This window comes from Eptesicus fuscus, chromosome 1 (genome assembly GCF_027574615.1).
Source record: "Eptesicus fuscus isolate TK198812 chromosome 1, DD_ASM_mEF_20220401, whole genome shotgun sequence".
NCBI lineage: Eukaryota > Metazoa > Chordata > Mammalia > Chiroptera > Vespertilionidae > Eptesicus > Eptesicus fuscus.
This window is the reverse complement of record NC_072473.1, coordinates 128,728,721-128,751,544: the sequence shown is the minus strand read 5'-3', so window position 1 is coordinate 128,751,544 and position 22,824 is coordinate 128,728,721. Positions and strand designations below refer to the sequence as shown.

The following is a 22,824-nucleotide window of genomic DNA, read 5'->3' as shown; positions in this document are numbered from 1 at the left end:
GCCCTCTGGCACCAGGTCTTCCCTGATCTTTGCTGAGTCATGGCGTGCAGTCCCATTTCTTTAACGGGCTCCTCACCCTGCCAGGCACCTGGGCGCAGCCCATGGCTGGACGCTCTTCTCCGACCCCTCCCCTGTTCCTGGGTGTCTTCTTCAGTCAGCCCCTCGCCTCCTTGCATTTGCATCAGGTCCCCCCAACAGCTGGAGGACCGCCCCTGTAGTGTTTTATGACACCCCAAGGAGCTCCACCCTCCACGCCCTCCACCCTTCTCTCTCTCCTTGGTAAGTGCTGGTGGGGGTTTGGGAAACAGGCCTAAGGGAACGAACCCCTCATATCTACATTGTGGTGTTCAGAAGCCTCCTGGATGGGGCTGCAGTGAGACCACTGGGTGCTCTGGCGGCTCTCTGTATGCTCATCCCATCCTCTAGGCCCAGCAGGGGCCCCACCCCCAGCCAAACATTCAACCAGGGAAAGCTTCCCCTCGCCTGCTTAGTTTGTGTATTGTTTTCCTGCTCTAGGAGTAGCAGCAGGAGCTTATGGAGGAGGCCTCTGATGTCCCTCAACCTTTGCCATATGGCCACTTCGTGCATCTGTGTCTCCCCCTCACCCACAGACACTGCTGGCACCGGGCAGGTAAGACCCTCCACACCTCACGCCTCCAATGAAATAATTCCTTATTCCAGCGGACACTGAGATGTAAATGGAAAGTAGTTATGAAACATACAGTCCAATGTTTACACAACAAGTCAGTTCAGCTTCCCGGGGTCTGCGCCACCCCACTGATACCCAGGATCGCTCATAAAGTGATGCTGTTCATTGCAGCACACATCGGTAATATCTAGAGCATAATGTGATACAAAGGTATGGGTCGTATATGAGGAAAATGATTAAATGGAGACATAAAGAGAATGACTTCAACCAACAAAGACACAACTGGTACTGACCATGTTTTAGTGATCTACAGGTGATCAGGAACATATGTAGGAATGAAACACCCATGATTAAAAACAAATGAGGAAAATAGGTTCTAGCAGGCCGTCTCCCTCAGTGTTCCCATGCTCACTAGTACACACGTGATGTGAAACTGCTAGAAAAAAACGTATTACAATCAGGATCTAGGCAAAGATACCTGTTATCACCAAGACCATTAAGGTTGTTTGAGTGTTCTTTCCAGTGTAATGAGATTGTAAAGAGACAAAAAGACTATCGTTTTGGTTAAGAAGGCAAAATTGTCATTATTTGCAGATGATATGGATATGTTCTTGGAAAACACCCAAGAAATGGTGTATATATAAATTCCTTTAAATGGTAGAATGAAATAGTAATATTTAAAGTGCCAAGAACTTTCATGTATGCCAGCAATATTCATGTAAATTTGGAATGGGGAGCCCTGGCCGGTATGGCTCATGTGGTTGGGCATCATCCCTTGCAGTGAAATTTTGCCAGTTCAGTTCCCAGACAGGGCATATGCCAGGGTTACAGGCTCAATCCCGGGTAGGGGGCTTGCAGGAGGCAGGTGATTGGATTGATGCATATCTCCGTCTCCCTTCCTCTTTCTCTATAAATCAATAAAAATATTTGTAACGTTAGAATGGGGAAATGACATTCACAGTAGCAATATCAACCACCCCAAAATAGATTTTACCATGGGATCCTAAAAATAGGGTTAGGACATTGTAGTAGAAAATGATAAACGTATACTCAGCTTGGAGCGATGATTTGAATAAATCTGAAGGACCTGTAGCTAAGGCAAGAGACGGGGCTGATGTCTGGGCAGAGGAGTGGTCCCACCAGGCCCCAGCCACATCACAAGTCTACTTTGCAATACCAGGTCCTATCTGTTGTCTGACCAGAGGGGCCGTTTTCTAGTTTATTCTGTTACTTTTACATCGGATTATGCCTCTGCAATATGCCTCTGCTGGGGCCATGCCTCTTGGAAGGGAGAGGAATAGCAGCATTATAATATGGAAAGAGGGGCGGGCTGGATTCCTACTGGCAAAGACATACATAGCGTGTTACTGGATAAAGAGAGCCACAGCTTACAGGTTTAGTACAAGTCCCAGGGAAATTTGAAATTAGTTTTTTTGTCCCCAGAATGTCATTAAACAAGTTTACCATTCGCCCATTAGAATAACAGGGGAGATCGTTGTGACTTTTTCTAAAGAGGGGTTAACATCATTTCTGAGGGACTAGCCTTCTACCAAACCTTCTCGTTTGTCCACAGTTTAGTGTTTCTCCAGTGACAATCAAGGTCATTCGATGAGCCGCTGTAACAGTGACCTGTTACAGTAAGAACTGCGATTTGTGCCTGCGTGCCTGCATCCCCTCCCACATTGTCCCTGGCGTGGGAGATGGAACTCCCTTTGTCCAGGGGGACAGTGGCAAATGTGAAGCTAGCTGAGAATTAACAAGTGCTTGCGCTCCTCAAACAAGATGACACAAATATGAAGAAGCTAGGCCCAGGTGGGTGACGAGAGACCCATGGCCCGTGCATGCCCTTCTCCCAGCTGCCTGAACCAAATGCCAGAATGTGAGCGAGACCCCCCTAGAGCATGAGCCGCCCCCAGCAGAGCCACTTAGCGGGCAGGGCACTGACCACAGGTGCTGAGGAGGCCTGCTGAGAGAGGAGGGCAGGAGGAGCACTCCGCTGAGCCCACTACCATTGTGAGCCGCAGAATTGTGAGGGCAAGAACCGGCTGTTGTGTCAAGTCACTGAATGGGGGAGGGGGCTGGTTTGTTATACCTCAAAAGCTAGCTGATACCACTGTTCACTGCCACCCATCTAGATCCAACAGAAATAAGGAGAGGGAACATTTTTAGAATAGAAATTTCACCTCTGCTGGAAGAGGTTGACACGGGACTTTCCCTGGAGTCCGAAGGAGAAGGGCTGAGGCCAAACAGGTGACATTTGCTGTGAATAGTCTGTGTGCCAGGCCCTGTGTTGAGCACTGTGTCCTTTTTAACTGACAGGCAATGGAATCTTACGGAGGCCGTTTTATTTGCATTTCATAGAAGAGATGGCTTCGAGTTTGCACTTCAGTGCGTCTCCATGCCTCTCTAGCCCGTGCAGTCACAGTATCACCAGGTCTTGTCAAAAGGATTATTGTCATCGAGAGCTATGTTTTTTGTGACATTCTTTGATGACATTCAGAGTTGAGTACTTGGGCAAGGTGTTCATTTGTTCAGAGTCACTGAGTTCAGAGAAAGTTATTTTCCCCTGTGGATGTTCTTCTCTTGCACAATATAGTGCAAAGAACACCCGAATGCCTCTCTCTCTCAGCAATTATGTGTGTCATCTTGAGATGTTACTTAACAACTCCAGGTTCAGTTCCCCCAGTGAGCATGAAATGGAAAAGATGATGCAAAAAAAGAAGATACTCTCTTTTGCCATGACTCCCAGCACTGATTGTAATTTATTGACGGTCTGCATTATTTTATGCACTAAATATATATTTACCCACAAACTTGGCAAATGAGCATTAAGACCCCCCTTAAGCAGATTAAGAAACAGGCTGAGATGGGTTAAGTCAGTAAGGCAGTAAGTGATGGAGCTGAGATGGTCACCGTGGTTTGCCTGACTCCAAAGCCATCCTCTCGCATCCACTAGGACATATTTCCCAGCTGTTCCGAGCTGCTGAGGTGCACAGGCGTGTCATGGCTTTGGTACAGCTTCCTCCTCTCCCGTTATTCCCCCCAGGATATCCCGGCTCCCAGGAGAGCATCGCTTCATGTCATGGTCTGAAGGTAAGAGGATCTGCTCCGAGACCAACAAGGCTGGGCTGGTATTTCTGCATTTTTTTCTGAGTTAGGAAGGAGCAGGCAGATTGGACAGTGAGTGTCACTGGAAGCATTGTCGTGGGGTATTGACAGAGGGAAAGGGCAAGGCAGAGGCCACATGGATCAGAGAGGTCTGTTGTCATTGTGCCTGTTCATTGTTCATGGGAGATTTAAAGGGAAAGATGAGTGACTGTAGGTAGCTCTGTACATATCGTTTCACTTGGCGAGGTTTGGCAGGATGAGTCTTTCAAATCCCTCTCCACATTTCCCCAGATTCTTTGCTTCTTTTTGTACAGTGTTTCTCCTGAACCACAGAAGTGCCTTCATAGTGGGTCATACTAGGTAACTCATGGAACACTTGTCAAAGACAACACAATGGAACAAAATATACCTCCCCCGGCCCAGCACCTGGGTGGGTGGCGTGGCCTGAGGTCCCCCGGGCTGGCACCAGGGTGGGTGTGAGGTGCACCCTGAGGTCCCCCATCAAGCCCCGCTGGGCCGGGGGCATGGCCTGAGGTCCCCCAGACTGGCGCTGGGTCAGGGGTCGTGGCCAGAGGTCCCTGGCCTGGCGCTGGGTGGGCGGGTGTGGACTCAGGTCCCCATCCTGGGCCGGGGAGGGGGCGTGCCTTGAGGTCCCCCGTCAAGCCCAGCCAGGAAGGGGATGCAGCCTGAGATTCCCCCGTCAAGCTCTGCCACATGAGGGGCATGGCCTGAAGTCCCCCGTCAAGCCCCTCCGGGAGGGGGTCATGCCTTGAGGGCCCCCATTAAGCTCCACCAGGCGGGGGATGCGGTCTGAGATACCCCATCTAGCCCCACTGGGCGGGAGGCTCAGCCTCAGGTCCCCTGGCCCATACCGGGGTTGCGGGCACAACTTGAGGTTCCTCATCAAGCCCCGCCAGGCAGGGGGCATGACCTGAGTTCCCCCAGCCTGGCACCAGGGGCGGGGGGCGCGGCCTGAAGTCCCCTGTCAAGCCCCACTGGGCTGGGGGGTGCAGGCTCAGGTCCCCTGCCCCGGCCCAGCGCCACGCAGCCTCAGGTCTCTGCTGATTGCTCATTAAGGCTCCTTATGGGAACTTTGCCTCTGCTGTGGGCGCATCCATCTTTGTGACAGTGTGACAGTCAATTTGCATATTCCCTCTTTATTAGCTAGGATGGCACCGAAGTGCATTCAATGGTGTGGATACAAAGATGGAGGGATGTCTAGTCCACTCTCTCAAAGAGGCAGCACGTGCTGATTCCTCCTCCACTCCCTCAGGTTCCCTGACTGCGGTGTCCTCTTTTCCCTGACGCCGTGCCCTCTGTAGATTTCTAATTCAGCACCGAAACCCTGCCTAGTGCTGTTCGGGTCCTGCATCAGAGTCAAGTGTGAACCCTGACACAGCTCTTCAGGGCCTGCAAGACCTGGGCCCTGCCTCCTCTTCGCCTTTATCGGTCTGATTGTCCCCTTTGGCCACTCCTCCCCAGCTCACCTGGACCCTACAGGTGCGGATCTTGTCTGCCTGGCCCCCTCCTCAGCACCTTTGCTCTAGTAATCCATCTGCCTGGAATGCTCCTCACTCACATCAGCCTGACTAACGTGCTCCCTCCATAAAGGCCTGGCTCAGCCCTCACATGCTCTCAGAGGCCTGCCCAGGCCACCATAGTTTACACTGCTAAGGGCAGGCCTCCTCCCCCCACCCCACCCCACCCCCATGTTCCTTATCCCCTTTACCTTGGCCTAAATTGTCCGTTTGGCATGCCACTCACCAGCCAGCTGACTGTGCTCTTTACTTCTTTGTTGTGTGCGCTGCTTATCTCTCGCCTCCCCCATGGCCCCGGCCTGAGTACAAGCTCCCTGATCTTAGGGACCATTGTCCCTTGTTCACTGGTGTATCTCAAGCCGCCCAGCACGTTGCTGAGCACACGCTGGAGTCGGCCAGACGGTATCTGTTGGTGTGAGGAAGAGTGTCTGTCTCCCCCACTGCATTGCGACAGCCTCGAGGACAAGGGCCTTGTTCCTTGGTCTCTGTCAGCCCCCTTCCAGGACACTTTCTGGTCCAACTGGACAGGCACTGCGGCATATTTGTGAGGTGAGTAAGTGACAGTAATAGAGAAAACATTTCCGCTTCCACGCTGTAGTGTTTCCTGTAGGTGCCATCTGTGTCAGCACCTGCCTGTGCCAGCTGCCGTGCAAAGTCTGCTAGTCAGCTAGGAGGCTTTTTTAAGTGCTCACCTGAGGATATGTTTTTTATTGATTTTAGAAAGAAGAGAAGAGAGACAGAGAGAAAGAGACAGAGAGACAGAGAGAGAGAGAGAGAGAGAGAGAGAGAGAGAGAGAAAGAGAGAGAGAGAAAGAGAGAGAGAGAGAGAAACATGTATGTGAGAGAGAAACATTGACCGGTTACCTCCTGTATGCATTCTGATCAGGGATCAAACCTGCAACCTGGGTATGTGCCCTGACAGGGAGTTGAACCTGCCACCTTTCCGTGGACAGGACGAAGCTCCAACCCAGTGAGGACACCAGCCCGGTCAGCGGGGACATATTTCCGAGCCAGAATCTGATCCACTGTCTGCAGACCCCTCCTCAGGACCTGTGCTCCAGCTAATCCACCTGCCCGGAATGCTCCTCACCCACACCTCTTCCTCCATCTCAGAGGAAGTATCCTGGCCCTGTGGTTCGGGCGAACTCTCTGATGGTGCAGTTCTCAGTGAAGTTGTACAGCAATCATGGAGCTAGCACAGTTCTTCCTGCACAGCATGACTTAGGGTGGTGGTTCCAGGTCTCACTCATTCATCACCGTTTTAGTCTGTGCAGGACATGTGCTATACTGGTATCCTATCTAATAATAGAGTAACATGTAAATTACCATCACTCCGCTACGCCCACGATTGGGCAACGGGAGGCTGGGGGGCGGGACTCGGGGTGGCCTATCCGGCCATTGAGAGGCACGGATCCGCTGCCACTGAGCGGGGCTACCCTGCTGTTGAGAGGCGCAGGGGGCGGGGATCCCGCCCCCTGTGCCTCTCAAGGCCAGATCCGCGGCCGCTGAGGGGGCCTGCCGCAGACACCCAGCTGCGCCTCTCAATGGCTGGGTAGCCAGGTGTCCATGGCAGCTCCCCTCAGCGGCCGTTGATAGGCGCAGGGGGCGGGAGTCCCACCCCCTGCGCCTCTCAACTGCAGGGTAGCCTCCCTCAGCGGCCGCGGACCATCAAAAGTTGGGGAGCTGGGTGCCTGTCTGCTCCGGCAGCAGGCCTTTCAGAAGCCTCCGCCGAGCCGGAGGCTTCTGAAAGGCCTGTTGCACCAGCGGACTGGCACCCAGCTCCACTGCGAAAAGCGAAAGCGTGTAGGGGACCCTACACGTGCATGATTCAATCAAGCACTGGGCCTCTAGTTTACATATAATATTGTATGTTGTGTAAATGAAAGCATCATTGAGAATAAAGTACATTTATATAATTAAACACAATGAAAGCCAAACCATAGAATGTAGTAATTGAAATATAGGTTGAGATTAATATTTAGTAATAGTACACGTAATGGTGGGTACCTACTCTGGGCATTTCATCATCATCTTTCATTTAATCCTAATAAAAACCCTCAAAGGAAATATTTCCATTTTTATGAGGGAGAATGTTGAGATCAATGACATGATCTAAACTGCGCAGGATCTGACAGCTTGTAGGCAGCCACATGAGGTGGGAGCTCAGGGCTCCTGGATGCTAGCACTCTGCAAGGACTGCAGTGTGGCCAGATCCCCCATAGCTTGCCCCCAGCAGTCCTGTCTTACCATTCCCTTCCTTTTGTTCACAGACACGGCTGTCCGACATTGTCATCCCATCTCCTGGCGTTTTAGAAGCTCTTCATCCCAGAGATCTCCCCAGCCCCTTCGGACAAAGGTGGGTGCACTCCACCCTGATTTCTGTGGCCACATGGAAGGTGACTCCGCAGAGCCCTTGTGAATGCCTGCAGTAATTGCTATTTACATCTCCTTTGTGCCTCGTGATGAGTGTGGATCCTGAGGAGGGTCCTCTGCTGCAGAGCTGGTTTCCCTGTTCCTGGCAGGATGCCCTTCCCTTCCAAGAGATCTGAACGCAGCCTAGGAGGGGACGTAGCTTACTTATCGAGACAGGGTGCGCCCACAGGCCCAGACACCACGAGACCCGCTCCCTCAGAGGCAAACAGGTTTCCCAGGGTGACCACACCGTTGCACACATTCCACAGCCTCCTTAGAGAAAGACGGCCAGGCACGTACGGGGGTGTTTGGTATCAGAAGTGGGCTCAGGCAGTATTCTTGCCTCGTTGCTTGGGGCGAACTTTCTGATGGTGCAGTTACTTATAAAGGAATCCTGTTTGTTTGGTTTTATTTGATTCTTGAACTGCAACATCAGAAGAGACGAGGAAAAAAATCTATGAGAGTCTACCGTGTTTCAGGGATTTACATATCTCACCGATAATTTTCATAAAACCCTTATGGCATACATGCCGCTGTTCCAGTTTCACAGGGGAGGAAATGAAGGCTCAGGGGGCCAGGTAGCTTGGTCCTGGTCACACAGCCAGGAAGTTGCACAGATGGGATTTAGAAGAACTACTGTCACAATTATTGCATGTATTGGTCACCATACAACACATTAAATATATATATAAAAAATCGTGCTTTTGACAATACCAATGTAAATTTAAAAATTCTATTCCTTTACCATATCATTATTCTATTTTTAGAGCTTTAGTCACAAGAAATAATTCTTTTCCCTTACATAAAATATTGAGCTTATAATAACATTAGAGTTGGGGGTGTCAGGTAATGAAAGGCATATGCATGACTAAGTCCTGGGAGTAGTTGCTTTAAGCCATATTGTGTGCTGCAAATTGTGTGATGAAGAAGCACGTGGACAAATGGACCAGACTTCTAGCCCTCCAACACCTAGCGTCTAGAAAGGTTTCCATGGCACCCGACACGGAGAAGCCACACATGTACTGCCTCCATGGAAGACACGGACTGTCCTGCCGCCAGGGGGGTTTGCTGTCCGTGATTCCATAGGAAATAAATGAGCTCAGCAGACCTTCAGCAACACCTACCATGTTTTCTGCAGTGGACTTCACACACGACGTGCAGACAGCAAGCACAACGTATTTCTAGTCTTTAGTATCTCCTCGGAAAGCTAACAAAAGAGTGGAACGTAATTTATGAAGTACAAGTCTCCTCAGGGTACATTTTCCTGCAAGAGCGGGAACGTGGAAGAGGAGACACAGACGTGAGCGGGGAGAGAACAGAGGCAGCAGGAGCAGGAGTCAGATCAGGGGAACCGAGTCCTTGTGACTCTGAACATGCGTGGCCGTCCCTGAAGATTCCATCGTTTGCGGCTCACAGACGTGATCTCATATTCCTGAGTGGTTATGATTTTCACCAAAACAGTTAATGGAATTTCCAGTCTTGTATTCATCAATTTTTAAATGACTTTTTTTTTTTTTGCACCATCACTCTGTATTTGCAAAGACTGGAGGAATTTCCAAAGTTCTCCCAGTGTGAGGACATTTCAGACAATTGAGAGATTATTAGAGAGGCCTGCACTGATCATGAAGCGAGGAAGTCAGCCATGCCTGGGCACTGGGAGCTATTGAATATAGGGGGCTGGGGTGTAGTGAGAAAGTCTCCCTGTTCCAGGCACTGTAGCAGGCTCCAGGGTTGGAGGGTCATTCACGCTGATCCAGCTGTCTACGTGCCGAAATTCAGCAGGTGGATCTTAACCCCAGTGGTCTGTAAAGCTCTGTCAAATTTGTGTATCAAGGGGGTGTTTTATACCCTCTCTCTCTTCCTCCCCCCCCCCCTTTCTCTCATGAACTCAGCTAGGATATAGGGTATTGGAGCCAGTCTGTCTGACTCTAAAGCCTCAAAGAATGTCTGTGACATCAGGCCCTTTGCATAATGATTTATGTCAATGTGATTCATAGCCACGACCTGCAAGTCCCCTGACTGTGCTTGCCTGCCGCTGCTCCACAGAGAACCTTGGAACTGGAAGTCCGCTTATCTAAAGGTCAGGGACAGAATGGGCCGCTCCAGCATCCACGCTGTTCACACTGACTGAGCATGGCACCGCCTTCCCGGACAGTGAGTGGCCTTTGTGCTGCCGTCCCACTTCAGGCCTTGATCTTGTCCCCTTATTGCCGTCAGTCTTCACTGCACACCATTCAGAGCTCTCTGCACTGTGCCTTCCACAGTTCGTACTTTAATTGTACCCCAGAGCCACATGTGGGTACGCTGGGCCAGAAATTATCCCTCCTCCTGTCCAGTAGGTTGTTGAACAGCAGAGAATTGCCCTCACCACCACAGATCCAATACACCGATAACGTAAACGTTAGCTTTCTGTTGCTGCATAGCAAATTGCCACACATTTGGCGGCTTAAATCAACACATTTATTATTTCACAGTTTCCGTGGGCCGGAGGTGGGGCATGGATCACGTGAGTTCTCTGTAGCGTCTCCTGAGGCTGAAACCCAGGTGTCAGCTTGGTGGGGTCTTACCTGGAGGCTCTGGGGGAAGCTGCCTCCCAGCTCATTGATGTGGTTAGCAGGTGCATCTCCTGTGCTGGCAGGACAGACCCCACTTCCTTGTGGGCGTGGGGGGGCTGCTCTCAGATTCCAGAGGCTGCCTGTATTTCCCGTCATGTGGTTCCCTCCATCTTCAAGGACGCTGTGTGGTGCCGAGTTCTTCCTGTGCTTGCAACTTCCCTTGCTTCTCCTGCTGCTGTGCTGCTAGACGGAGAGGGCTGTCTGCTTTTCAATGGCTCCTTATTAGATTAGGCTCTTTTGGATAATCCAGGATAATCTCCCTATATTAAGGCCCCCAGTTTAGTAACCTTAATTATATCTACAAAATCCCTTTAGCCACGTAAGGTAACACACATGTGCAAGTGATAACTCCTCTTGTCCACAGTCCTGGGATTATGCTGGGAAATATCGGAGACCAGTTTTAGAATTTTGCCTCCCACAACCTTTGATAACTGCCAGTTAATTATTTATGAAAGTCCTGTTTTGTGACCCTGATTGTCTGTACTCCTGTGAACACACTGCCCCCTCTTTATTGACGTACATCATGTCATCATAGGGTTTTACTTCAACAACAGGCTTGTTCCTTCTCAAGTGTATTAGTCAAGGCGCGCTCTCTCTTTCTCCCTCCCTCTCTCCTTCCCTCCCATCTTTTTAGGGCCATTTATCCACCCCTTGAAAGCAAAGAAGCCTCCCGTAGAACGTTGTGCACACTCCCTGTCCTCAGTTCCTCTCCTCCCCTTCTCGCTGATTCATACTTCAGTCAATCTTATACAGCTTCTATTAACATGAAGCTGTTCTGCTCAAGGTAACAATGGCATCAATATTTCTAAATCAAATGCCCATCTCACAATCCTCTCCTTAATGACCATTCATAATTTTTGCACAGAGTTGATCACTCCCTCTACCTAGAAGTACCTCTCTCGTGTATTATTCAGGGTTCTCTAGAGAAACAAAACTGATAGGATATATATACACAGGAAGGGAGTTATTCTAAGGAAGTGGCTCATGCAATTATGGAGGCTGAGAAGTCCCTGGAGCTGGTGATGTCTCCAAGCTGGAGTCCCAGGAAAGCCCATGTTGTAAGTTCAAGTACCAGAGAACCTGAGAAGCCAATGATGTAGATTCCATTTGGGATCTGAATACCTGAAAATCCGTAATGCAGAAGGCAGAAGAAGATCCATGTCTCAGCTCAATTCATCAGGCAGGCAGGACCAAGTTCTTTTGACTTTCCCCAAATTTAATTTCTAATAGCCTACTATTGACCAGAACCTCACTGATAAATACAGTCAATTAATACATACCTTATATATAACATATATATTGAGTGTCCAGATTATGATGATCTCTGAACACATAATAATCTGGCCACTCAATGTATATCGTATATAATAAAAGGCTAATATACCAATTTCCCCCTCGACCAGGAGTTCAACAAGCAGGCAGGCCAGCCAACCGCCCATGTCCCCTCCCCCTGGCCAGTCTGGCTGGCCCCCACCTATGCACGAATTCACGCACCGGGCCTCAAATGCACACACACACACACACACACACACACACACACACACACAGAGAGTGGCCAGATTATTATGCGTTCAGAGATCACTCAGTGTATATATTATATATTATATATTATATATTATATATTATATACTGTATTTTTACAATAAAGTAAGCTAGAGGAGAAAATTTTAAGAATATAAGGTATAGAAAATACATTTTCAGTAGTTTTTTATATTTATCAATAGTATAAAGTTGATGTAAATATGAATCATCTGTCAGTACCTACACCCATATTATTTTATGATACAAAACACTATAGATGTTTTTACTAATGGTAAACATAAAAAATGAAAATATAATGAAAAATGAATTCATATTTATTTACTGGTATAATGATATTTGCATTGATAAAAAAGAAGAGCAATATGATTGTTTTATGTTGTCCTTGTGTAATTTATATGATGGATTTACAGTAGCCTAGCCTATATGCTAATGAATAAATCATTATAAAATTTTTATGGGATACCTTATTTCAGTCATAATACAGTATTGGAATCATTGTTACATTTTTTAAAAAATCACCTATGATGACAGGCTGATGTGTAGTTTCTCTGATTACAGGAGAGGCATACTATACAGTAATGTCATTCTTTTTTTAATATATGATTTTAGTGATTTTAGAGAGGGAAGATGGGAGAGGAAGAGAGAAGGAGAAGCATGGATGAGAGAGAAACATTGATCAGCTGCCTCTTGCATGCCCCCTACAGGGGATTGAACCAGTGACCTTTCTGTGCATGGGATGATGCTCAACCAATTGAGCGACACCAGCCAAGGCAGTAATGTAATTCTTTGAAAGCAAAGTTCTAAAACAGTAAGAAAGCTAGCATATTATAAATGTTATGTTTCATACTAGAGGCCCAGTGCACAAATTCATGCATGGGTGGGGTCTGGCTGGCCCGCCCCGATGGGGGCATATGGGGCTAGGCTGGTGGGGTAGAGGGGCTGCAGGAGCCCCTGATTGGGGAGAGGCCAGCCAGGGGGAGGGGCCATCTCCCCCCCTCCCTCCCAATTGGGCTGGTTGGCTGGCTGCAGTGCGCATCTTAGCAACCGGTCATTCCGGCTTTCCAGTCCCTTGGCTTTTATATATATAGATTACTCACCTTATGCCCTACATAAGGATAGGCTATCCATTTCAATATAATTCTTACAATTTTCTACTTAATGAATACTTAGGTGATGGTGACACAAAAATGTCTCATACGGTTCTTGCCATATAGTTATTAGATTTTTACATGGAGGCAATCACACACATACATAACAGTTAAGTTTATCAACCATTCACATTTCTCTTCATTGTGAATGGCACCATGTATGATTTGTAAGTGTGTGAGTACATTTGTGGGTTTTTTTTTGGTGTTTTTTTTTTAATATCTACCCAAGAATATTTTTCCATTGATTTTTAGAGAGAGTGGAAGGGAGGTGGGGTGAGAGAGAGAGAGAGAGAGAGAGAGAGAGAGAGAGAGAGAGAGAGAGAGAGAGAACTGAATGGGGCAGGGGGAATTGAGCCTACAACCCAGGTACATTCTCTTGACCAGAATTGAACCCAGGACCCTTCATTCAAAGGTAGACTCTCTATCCACTGAGCCAATCCGGCCAGGTCTGGTTTTTTAAAAAATGTTTTTATTGAGTTTAGGGTGAGAGGAAGTGAGAAAGAGAGATGGAAAGATGGATGAGAGAAAGAAACATCATTGATTGGCTGCCTCCTGCATTCCCCTTACTGTGCAGCAAGCCCAAAACCTGGGCATGTGCCAACAGGAATCAAACTGGCAACCAACTGAGCCACACTGGCTGGGTATGTGCATAAATTTTGATAAGTTTCAACTTTTTATAATATATTTGTATATATTTTATGATATGATAAAATAGACTAGTATCTATATAGTATATTTTATATATGCATGACATATATAACTTTTTCTTAATTTTTCAACATTTCTAGGCTATGCATTTGAGTTTTTTCAAATTGTCACCAATCTCCAAAATTTTTTCCAATATATTTATTGAAATAAAATCTCCATATAAGTGAAACCATGCAGTTCAAATCGTTGTTGTTCAAGGGTCAACTGTAGTTGTTGTTTTTTTAATTGGTCATAGTGCCCATCTTCTCTTTCTTCCTTTCTGGTATAGTGTAATAGGTGCCTTTTCTTCCATCTCAGATAAATCTCTCCTCTAGTGCTCATATGCCCACTTCTCTAATCCTTTAATTCTCCCGAGGGGAGGTATTAGCCTTAGTAGTGTTTCTTTCAATTCCTAGTATGACATGGAGCAATCAGGCAAAAAGAAGATAGTGGTTTTGTTTATGGCTGTTTCCATGAAAGATCATTGGAATGCATGGATTTGTTCTTTATTTATTTGAATTTCCAGATATTCCCTTGCTCATTTGTAAGTATGGAAATTATTTCCTTGCCAAATGTGAATGTTTTGTGTTATTCAATATTTTCCTTCTGTTCAAGAATAATCATGAGTAGTATTAATAAAAATGATTGCTCACTAGGTTCTGATTACTATCGTATTTGATATAATAATTATTATTGGTCCCATTTTACAGATGAAGGAAATAAGGCTCGAACAAGATTCTGTCCCAAGATTAAGACGTGGGTAAGCAGAGATTTGAATTCATATGTGCATTCCAGATTTTGTGTTTTCTCCATTACAATTTCAAGTAACATATTGAAGGTTCTGAGACCAACTATCAGAGCTGAAGCCCATCATGTACAGCTTTTTATACAAATAAAATCTTGAAATTTCACTGGATTTTGATGAAGGTTCATTATAACTATCTAGAATGAACCAAGGTCTAATTGTGGTTCAAACAAGGTTACTGGAAATTAAGTCTGATGGCATGATTGATATATGTAGTCTGCTAGATTGAGTTGGAAAAGATACTTTTTGTTTGTTTGACTGATTTTAATATTGTTATTTCAGTAATATTTTTTAGTTGTGAAAATGGGAAGTCATGAATATATTGAGATAATGGTAGGCCATAATTTACAGGTTTAATGTAATCCCAATTGAAATGTCAATAGAATTTTACTTGCAGAAATTGACATAACCATGTTAATATGCAAATGTTAGAATAATGTTGAAAGAATATGTCATTTAGGAACAGTAAAATCATTTTCAAGAGTATGACATTTCATTGTCTGGATTTACAATAATCCTATATAATAAAAGGGTAATATGCAAATTGACCGAACAGTGGAATGACTGGTCACTATGATGCACACTGACCACCAGGGGGCAGGCGCTCAACACAGGAGCTTCCCCCTGGTGGTCAGTGTGCTCCCACAGGGGGAGCACTGCTCAGCCAGAAGCTGGGCTCACAGTGGGTGAGTGCGGCAACTGTGGTGGGAGCCTCTCCTGCCTCTGCGGGAGCCTCTCCCGCCACCATGGCAGCACTAAGGATGTCCAACTGCAGCTTAGGCCATCAGTCGGACATCCCCCGAGGGCTCCCGGACTGCTAAAGGGTGCAGGCCGGGTTGAGGGGACCCTCTCCCTGAGTGCACGAATGTCATGTACCAGGCCTCTAGTTATTAAATATTTCGCTAACTAGTAGCCCTGTGCATGAATCTGTGCTCCAGTAGCTCTCTGTGAGACCTGGCTACTCCGCACCTGTGGCCCAGAGGCCCATCCACGGCCGGGTGTGGAACGCTTGCCTCGTTGACATGGCGACGAAGCAAGTATTCTGCCAGGCTGCTCAGGCTGCTCTCAGCGGCCGCCACGCCCCCTGGGTCTGGAGAACTCTGGTGGGGCTGAGAGGACTGGGCACCGCCATCTTGTGGCTATTGGCGCCACCATCTTTGTGATGGAGTGATGGTTAATTTGCATATTACCCTTTTGTTATATAGGATGTTGCTTACGTATTACTTGCAAATTGCTTTAAACCAGTGATGGCGAACCTATGACACGTGGGTCAGCTCTGACACGCGTAGCCATTTCTGATGACACGCGGCCTGCTGAGGCGGCCGCATGCCGAGGATGAAACATTTGCTGCTCCTGAGGATGAAACATTTGCGAAATAATGTTTTTTCCTCAAAGTGACACACTACCCGAGTTATGCTCAGTTTTTTGGCGAAGTTTGACACACCAAGCTCAAAAGGTTGCCCATCACTGCTTTAAACTTTAACCCTCATCTTTCAGCTTTACCAAAAAAGGAGACAAAAACAACCACAAAACTTGATTTTGTAATAGAAATTTAATTCCTAGTCCAGTGTTAATGCTTAATATTGCTTAGGGTTGAAGGAAAGAGAAGGCTTTAGGTCATCTAATATTGGTTGAGGACAATTTATGTACCAATGAAATAATTCATCTTCTTTAATTCTCATAACATCTTGCTATTGTGGGGGAGGAAAACTAATTTTCCTTCTACCCTTCTAAGTTCTTCTGGATGGTCTAATAATCAAATTGACATGAGAGATTAACAGGAGAAAATAATCAAATTTCTCGCATATGTACATATGGCAGTTCCCTGGGCTAATGGGGCAGTTGAGGCCTCTTAGCCATTTTGGACTAAGGTGAGGGAGGCAGGGGTCTGTGATTTCAAAGAGAAAGCAGGTAATTCATAGACAAGACAGAGCAAATATGTGTTAAACAAGTTCTTGCCAGGCCACCCTGAAACCATACGACACAGAGGGGAGTCCAACCGACTTTGCTAGATTTTTCCCTGCTGGCCATACTTAGTTCATGTTATGATGCTAATGCGACGCTCCCTTTCTTTTTTAAAAATATATTTTTATTGATTTCAGAGAAGAAGGGAGAGAGAGGGAGAAAGAAGCATCAATGATGAGAGAGAATCATGGATCGGCTGCCTCCTGCACGCCCCACACTGGGGTTCCAGCCTGCAACTTGGGCATGTGTCCTGAGTGGGAATCAAACCAGTGACCTCTTGGTTCATGGGTCTATGCTCAACCACTGAGCCACACTGGCCGGACTAGATGTTTTTTCAGGTGTTCATGAACGAAAGCAGCTGAGCCTTCCAGCTGTTGTGGAGCACAGTGAGCACCCAGGAAACGGTGCTGCTTGCGGTGAGGAGCCTCTGGGCGGTGTGGAGGCTGAGCCCCGGAGCCTGGCTCAGCCCTGTGCCACCAGCTGTGTGGCCCCGGGAGAGCCACTTAACCTGTCTGGGTTGGGATGTCACCTGACTCCGTGCATGTCCGATGTGAGGGCTTGTTCCATGGGAGAACAGATTCCACTTTAGGGGGAGCAGTTCACCCAGGTGGGTAGGTGTGTTGGGGAGGGAGTTGGCACTGTGGGGAGCTCCCCACCTGTGGGGTCTAAATGTCCCCCCTGGAGATTATTTTGTCTCCTAATCTCCCCCCTCCTCCTCTACCATTTCCCACAGGGCTGCAGGCCAAGCTGGGCTGAGAGAGAGAAGAGATGAGGGACAGGAGGGCCCATGGACAACCCCAGGGTCTCAGACTGGCCTTCTGCCCTTCTTGCTGGCTGCCATTCCAGCCCCTCTTTCCTCCCATTGCTGTCCTGAACATGTCTTCTGTCCCTTGGAGGTGGGTCCCTAACTTACAGACTGAAACTATATGTATTGATGCCTCCACAAACACGAGTACAGAGCTGCTCACGCTGTCAGCCACTCAGAGGCACCGTGACAGGGCACATGACATGGGATACGCTCACATACACATGCTGTCGCACAAGCACTGCCCTTACCAGACCCACAAAGCTCTCCTGACATGCTGCTAGGTCTCCACATACCGTCTACACAGTCCCTGCTCAGCATTCCAGAAATGTTTGTTTATCCAATGCTGAGCCTGGTACACATGCTGAGCCTGGTACACCGTCTCAGAACCTCCCTGCGTGGTGCACAATCACATGAGCACAACCTCACATGTCGCCTCAGCACACCCCGTTACACACATACCCCCACGTCCTCTCACACAGTCACTTGTGCCCCGTTCCTCACAGTCACCTGGTGTCAGGCACACCATCTCTCACAACCTCACCCCCATGGTCACCACCTCACAGAGCAATCAGCCACCACACACTGTCTCTGCCCTTGACGTGTGCATGTACACACCATATCATACACCCTGGTTGCTGTCACAGCGGTTTCACAAACACTGTTATACTTGCACATCACAACCCACTATCATGAAGGGCCACGGGTGCTGTCTCCCAGCCTCACGCCATCACCAGGGAACCACGGGCACCGTGGCACACCCCCTACCACGGCTCTTTATTCAGTCCCACTCAGACCCACACCTCCAACTTCAGGACATGGGTACTTTATTTCACAAATCTTTGACAATCCAGACAAAAAGGTTTGGGGGGCCCAGAGGGTGGGTTGTAGAGACTGCTGGCTCTACTGCTGGCCATGCTCACTGGCTGAGTGGCGCCTCCACAGTGCTGGTGGTGGTGGGAGGCATGAGGCCTGTGGGGAAGGAGCCTGTGGGTGAACCCAACAGGGGCCCGGGGAAAGGCATGAGGGAGCTGACAGGCCCTGACAGCACCACGGGGCCCAGGCCTTGGTAGAGATGGGCAGTGCCAGGCAGGCCCAATGCCAAGCCTGAGGCCACTTCCCCAGAATTCCCACCATCGCTTCCCCCAGCCACCACCATGAAGCCACCGGCTGGTGCATCAGCTGGTCCTGCGCCTCCCAGACTCGACGCTGGCTTCTTCTTTTTCTTATGTGATGACTTGTGCTTTCTAGTCTTTGCACCATCCTTCTGCATGGTCAGTGGTTGGGCGACATTCACCTGATGAAAGAGAGGCCATGAGTGTTCCCCAACCTCAGACTTTGGCCTCTGTGTCTCCACCAGGGACACCCTTTCCACCCCATTCCTTAAGAGTAGGGAACTGGGTCAGGACTAGGGGAGCAGGCCCCAGCCGTGGCACAGATAATGCCCCAAGGAATCATGAGCTTGTGAGGCCCTAAGCTAGGGAAAGGCTGGGGGAGCCTCTAGCTATAGGACTAGCTGATGGCTGGAGGGGAGGAGGAAGGAGATGAGAAATGGAGGAGAGAGAAGGGAGCAGGAGGGAAAAGAAAGGCAGGGAGGAGATGGAGGTGCAGAGGAGAGAGGGAGGATGGGGAAGGAAGAGGGAGGAGAATAACAGGGAGAAGAGAGGAAGGGAATGAAGAAGAGAGGGAAGGGTGATAGGAAGAATACAAGAAAGGAAAAGAAGGAAAAGGAAGGCAGGGTTAGTGGGATGAGGGAGCCGGGGGAGGGGGGGAGGCTCCAAGAGGCAGGGCACACCTGGTGTCGCTTGTAATAGAGTCCGCAGGCATTGCACACTGGATCTCCATTGGCATTCACCTGACACACTGCCGGGGTGGTTGTCTGGCAGATGGTGCACTGGGCACCTGCCTGCTTGCTGACCTTCTGGGGGCAGCAAGAATGTGAGGGTCAGTGCACTGGGGGTGGGTGGGTGGGGGACCCAGGAGGTGAGGGTCAGGGTGAAGGCAGGGCTTCCTGGACAAGGCGTAGACTGAGGGTTCTCTAAGGGGCGGGGACATGGCCTCCTGTCCCGGGGCTTTCCAGATGGTGTGGGGGACTGCATCAGTGGTTCTCAACGTTGGTGGACATTGGACTCACTTGGGGAGTCGGAACCAATCCTGATGCCCAGGCAGCGCCCCAGACCAAGTAAATCAACACATCTAGGGAGGGCCCCACGGTGACCCCAGTGTGCAGCCACGTATGAAGACTGCTGGGCAGGGAGTGGACAGCGTGCCTGCTTGCAGCCTGAGGGTGGGCTGAGGGTAGACACTCCTGTACAGAGCTGGGTCCCTGAGTCGATGGGGCAGGGGGGGATCGGGGTTCTCATAGAGTGTGAGGACAGAGATCCTGCACGGAGTGGGAACAGCAGTACCTGGGTGAGGGGAGGCAGGCCTGGGGTCTTACCGGGCGCTTTTTGGGCCTGTTCTGCCTATTCATGGTCTGATCATCAGCATTGCACGCGTACCACTGCGGAGTGGCTGTCACTTCACAGGTCACGCACTCCCTGGCGTCTGGAGAGGTGGACAGGGGGAAAAGAGGGATCAGGCTTAGCCCAACATTGCCTTGGACTCCCCCCCCCACCACCACCTCAACCCCCCTGTCCCTTTTGGGGAACCTCACCACAGGTGGCTAGGGGCAGGGTTCCATGAAGGTTGGTGGAGGAATAGGCCGTTGCATTGGGGGGGCTTCCAGTGGGAGAAAAGAAGCCCCCAGGAAAGTCGGGGGGCCCGGAGGCACTGCTGGGGACAGGAGTGGAGGAAGGCACAGCAGGTCCCAGTGTCAGCAGATTCGAACTCAGTTGCTGTGTCATTAAGGTCTCAACGAAGGTGCCTCTCGCATAGGAATCTTCTGAGACCTGAGGCGGGGCGTCCTCCCGGGTGGGGCACACGGTGGAGGACAGGTAGACCCCAGTGTTGCCATAGGCCCAGCTGGTGTATTGTGAGCCCTCTGGGGTCTCCTCCACACAGTTGAGCACCTGGAGGCCTGTTAGGGGGTGGGTATGGGAAGGAAGAGAGAAGGGGACAGAAGGTCTGACGCCATCCTGCTTTCAGGGTGCAGTGGTGCCCAACAGCCCCAGCATGGTGGCCAACCTTCCCCCCTTCCCACCTTCCCCCCTTCCCATAGGTTGCCAGAACAGCTGCTGGCCCTGAGGGACTCCTGGATCTGAGCCCCACTGGTCACCCTGGCAGCTGTAGTCACCTGCAGCCATTTCCCAATGGGCTTTGAACATAACTGTGTGGAGCCCCATGGGCCACTCACAACTAGGGCCACCCCCACCTACTTACAACATTCATTCCTGATGTGGCCTTCTGGGGATGTACATTCCCAGGCCTGCACATACGTAGACAATGTGGTCCACATAGCCTCGTGAAGGCTTCTGGCCCTATCCAAGATGGCCTCTTTGTTGGGTTCTACCCTAGCCAAGGGTCTCCCTGGCAACCCCAACAGCACGGAACCCTGCCAGGAAAGCCACTGCAGCAGCTGCCTGCATGTGCCACAACTAGGGCCGGGGATCGAACCTAAACCCAGATGCATGCCCTTGACTGGGAATTGAACCCGAGACCCTTTGGTGCACAGGCCCATGCTCTAACCACTGAGCACACCAGCCAGGGCCCATGAGAGGTTCCTCTGGGCCAGGCCTGGAAGTCGTGTATGTCACTCTGCTCACTCCATTGATCAGAACTGTCACATGTCCACCTGTCATTGTAAGGGAGGCTGGGAAAGGGAGTGAGTCAGGAAGAAAGGGGGACAGGGTTGATGAGCCTACAGCAGTGTCTGCTTCAGGATTCTGTAGACTCCCCAGAGCTACGCCGTTTCATGTGGTAGCCACGGGCCACAGTCAGGACAGTGGCTCCTGTACAAGGTGAGGGCAAGGCTTCCAGAACAAGGCTGTCAGAGAGAGTCACATCAGGGCTCCTAGACAGGGTCAGGAGAGTGTTTCCAGTGTCTGGGTAGGGGGTCCTGTGCCAGGTGAGGCTATAGGTTCCTGTATAGGATGAGGTCTGGACTTAAAGCAGGGGGTCAGGACAGGTGCCTCCCACAGGTTCAAGAAAGGATTTTATTTTCTTTTAACATATATTTTTATTGATTTTAGAGAGGAAGGGAGTGGGAGAGAGAGAGAGAAACATCAGTGATGAGAGAGAACCATTGATGGGCTTCCTCTTGCACACCCACCACTGGGAACTGAGCCTGCAACCCAGGCATGTGTCCTTGGCCAGAATCAAACCTGGTACGCTTCAGTCCACAGGCCAATGCTCTATCCATGTAAATTCAAGACTAAGGTTCGTGTTGAGAGTTGGATCACGGGTTCCTGTGGACTCTGTGGGGTAGGGCGTGAGGTAGGGATTGTTGTGCAGAGTGACATCTGGGGCCATTGTCAAGAATGAAAGCAAGGCTCCTAAACTAAGAGTTTGCAGATGGGGATTTCTTTTCTTTATATAATAGATATTTTTATTGATTTCAGAGATGGAGAGAGAATCATTGATTGGCTACCTCCTGCATGTCCCCTACTGGGATCAAGCCTGCAACCCAGGCATGTGACCTGACCACGAATCAAACTGTGACCTCCTGGTTCGTGGGTCAACGTTCAACCAACTGAGCCATGCTGGCCAGGCTGTAATTGTAATTATTTACTGCAGCATTTTCTTGATCTCAATCATTCCAGTGTCACTCATGATTTTTGCTTTTTTGGTGCACTCAATGTACTTCTATATATTTGCCATGTTTTTGTTTTTGAAATATAAGAGTATCTTTTAAAAAGAAGCATAGTTCTAAGATTAAAAACTAAGAGCACAAAGTAATGTTATGAAATATTTGTCAATGAAATTAAGACTCAGTACAAATAATAGTATGTTCGTGATGTGGTTTATACTAACTACTTTATATAACTTCTCTCCTTCAATCTTCAAAATAGCTCTTTTAAAAAACTCCCCAAGGGAAGAAAAAACTACCCAGGGTCACAGAGCTAGTATAACGGAGAACCAAACTCTAAAGTATTTTGCACCCTAAAGCCCACATAAAGTGCACTGTAGGCAGTCCCCCCGACAATTGATTTTTCCCAGATGCTTCCCCTGATTCCTTTTCCCCTTTCTCACTGATCCAGTCCTCCCTGGTTTTCAGCATTTCACACTTGCAGCAGCTCCTCTTCCCACAGGTCTCTCCCCAGATGCTCTGGCCCACTGCCTGTACATTCAACATTGCAACCTTCAAGAACAGAGAAAAGTAGATATTTTAAAGTCTTTTTAGAACATAAAACAATTGTTATCTGTACCTTCCTGAGAACTATTAGGGAATAAGCTTATGAACAGGGCTCTTTGTGATCTAGTTTCTGGGAGTGAGAATGCAGATAGGGACCTGAGGGAGAGATGGGAACTTTCCTCCTTGTGCAAAGGAGTGGAGGAGGAGATAAGAGTCCCGAGGAACTGAAGGCTGCTGTGGAGTGAGGGTGATCTGCTGATCTGCAGGAAATGTACAAGGTAAGGGAGGGAGGGCATAGGACATGGCTCATGGTGGGC

The 22,824-nt window shown here is 49.0% G+C and overlaps 1 protein-coding gene across 1 annotated transcript; it reads right to left on the bottom strand.

The window, feature by feature from the left end:
- Window positions 1-18,102: 18,102 nt before the first annotated feature.
- On the bottom strand, window positions 18,103-20,684 carry LOC129149673 (erythroid transcription factor-like). Its single transcript, XM_054718504.1, has 5 exons — window positions 20,596-20,684; window positions 19,931-20,293; window positions 19,715-19,821; window positions 19,070-19,195; window positions 18,103-18,571 (listed from the first exon to the last, which is right to left on the bottom strand). The coding sequence occupies exons 1-5, from the start codon at window positions 20,669-20,671 to the stop codon at window positions 18,194-18,196; spliced, it is 1,050 nt and encodes a 349-aa protein (XP_054574479.1). The 5' UTR covers window positions 20,672-20,684; the 3' UTR covers window positions 18,103-18,193.
- Window positions 20,685-22,824: the final 2,140 nt, after the last annotated feature.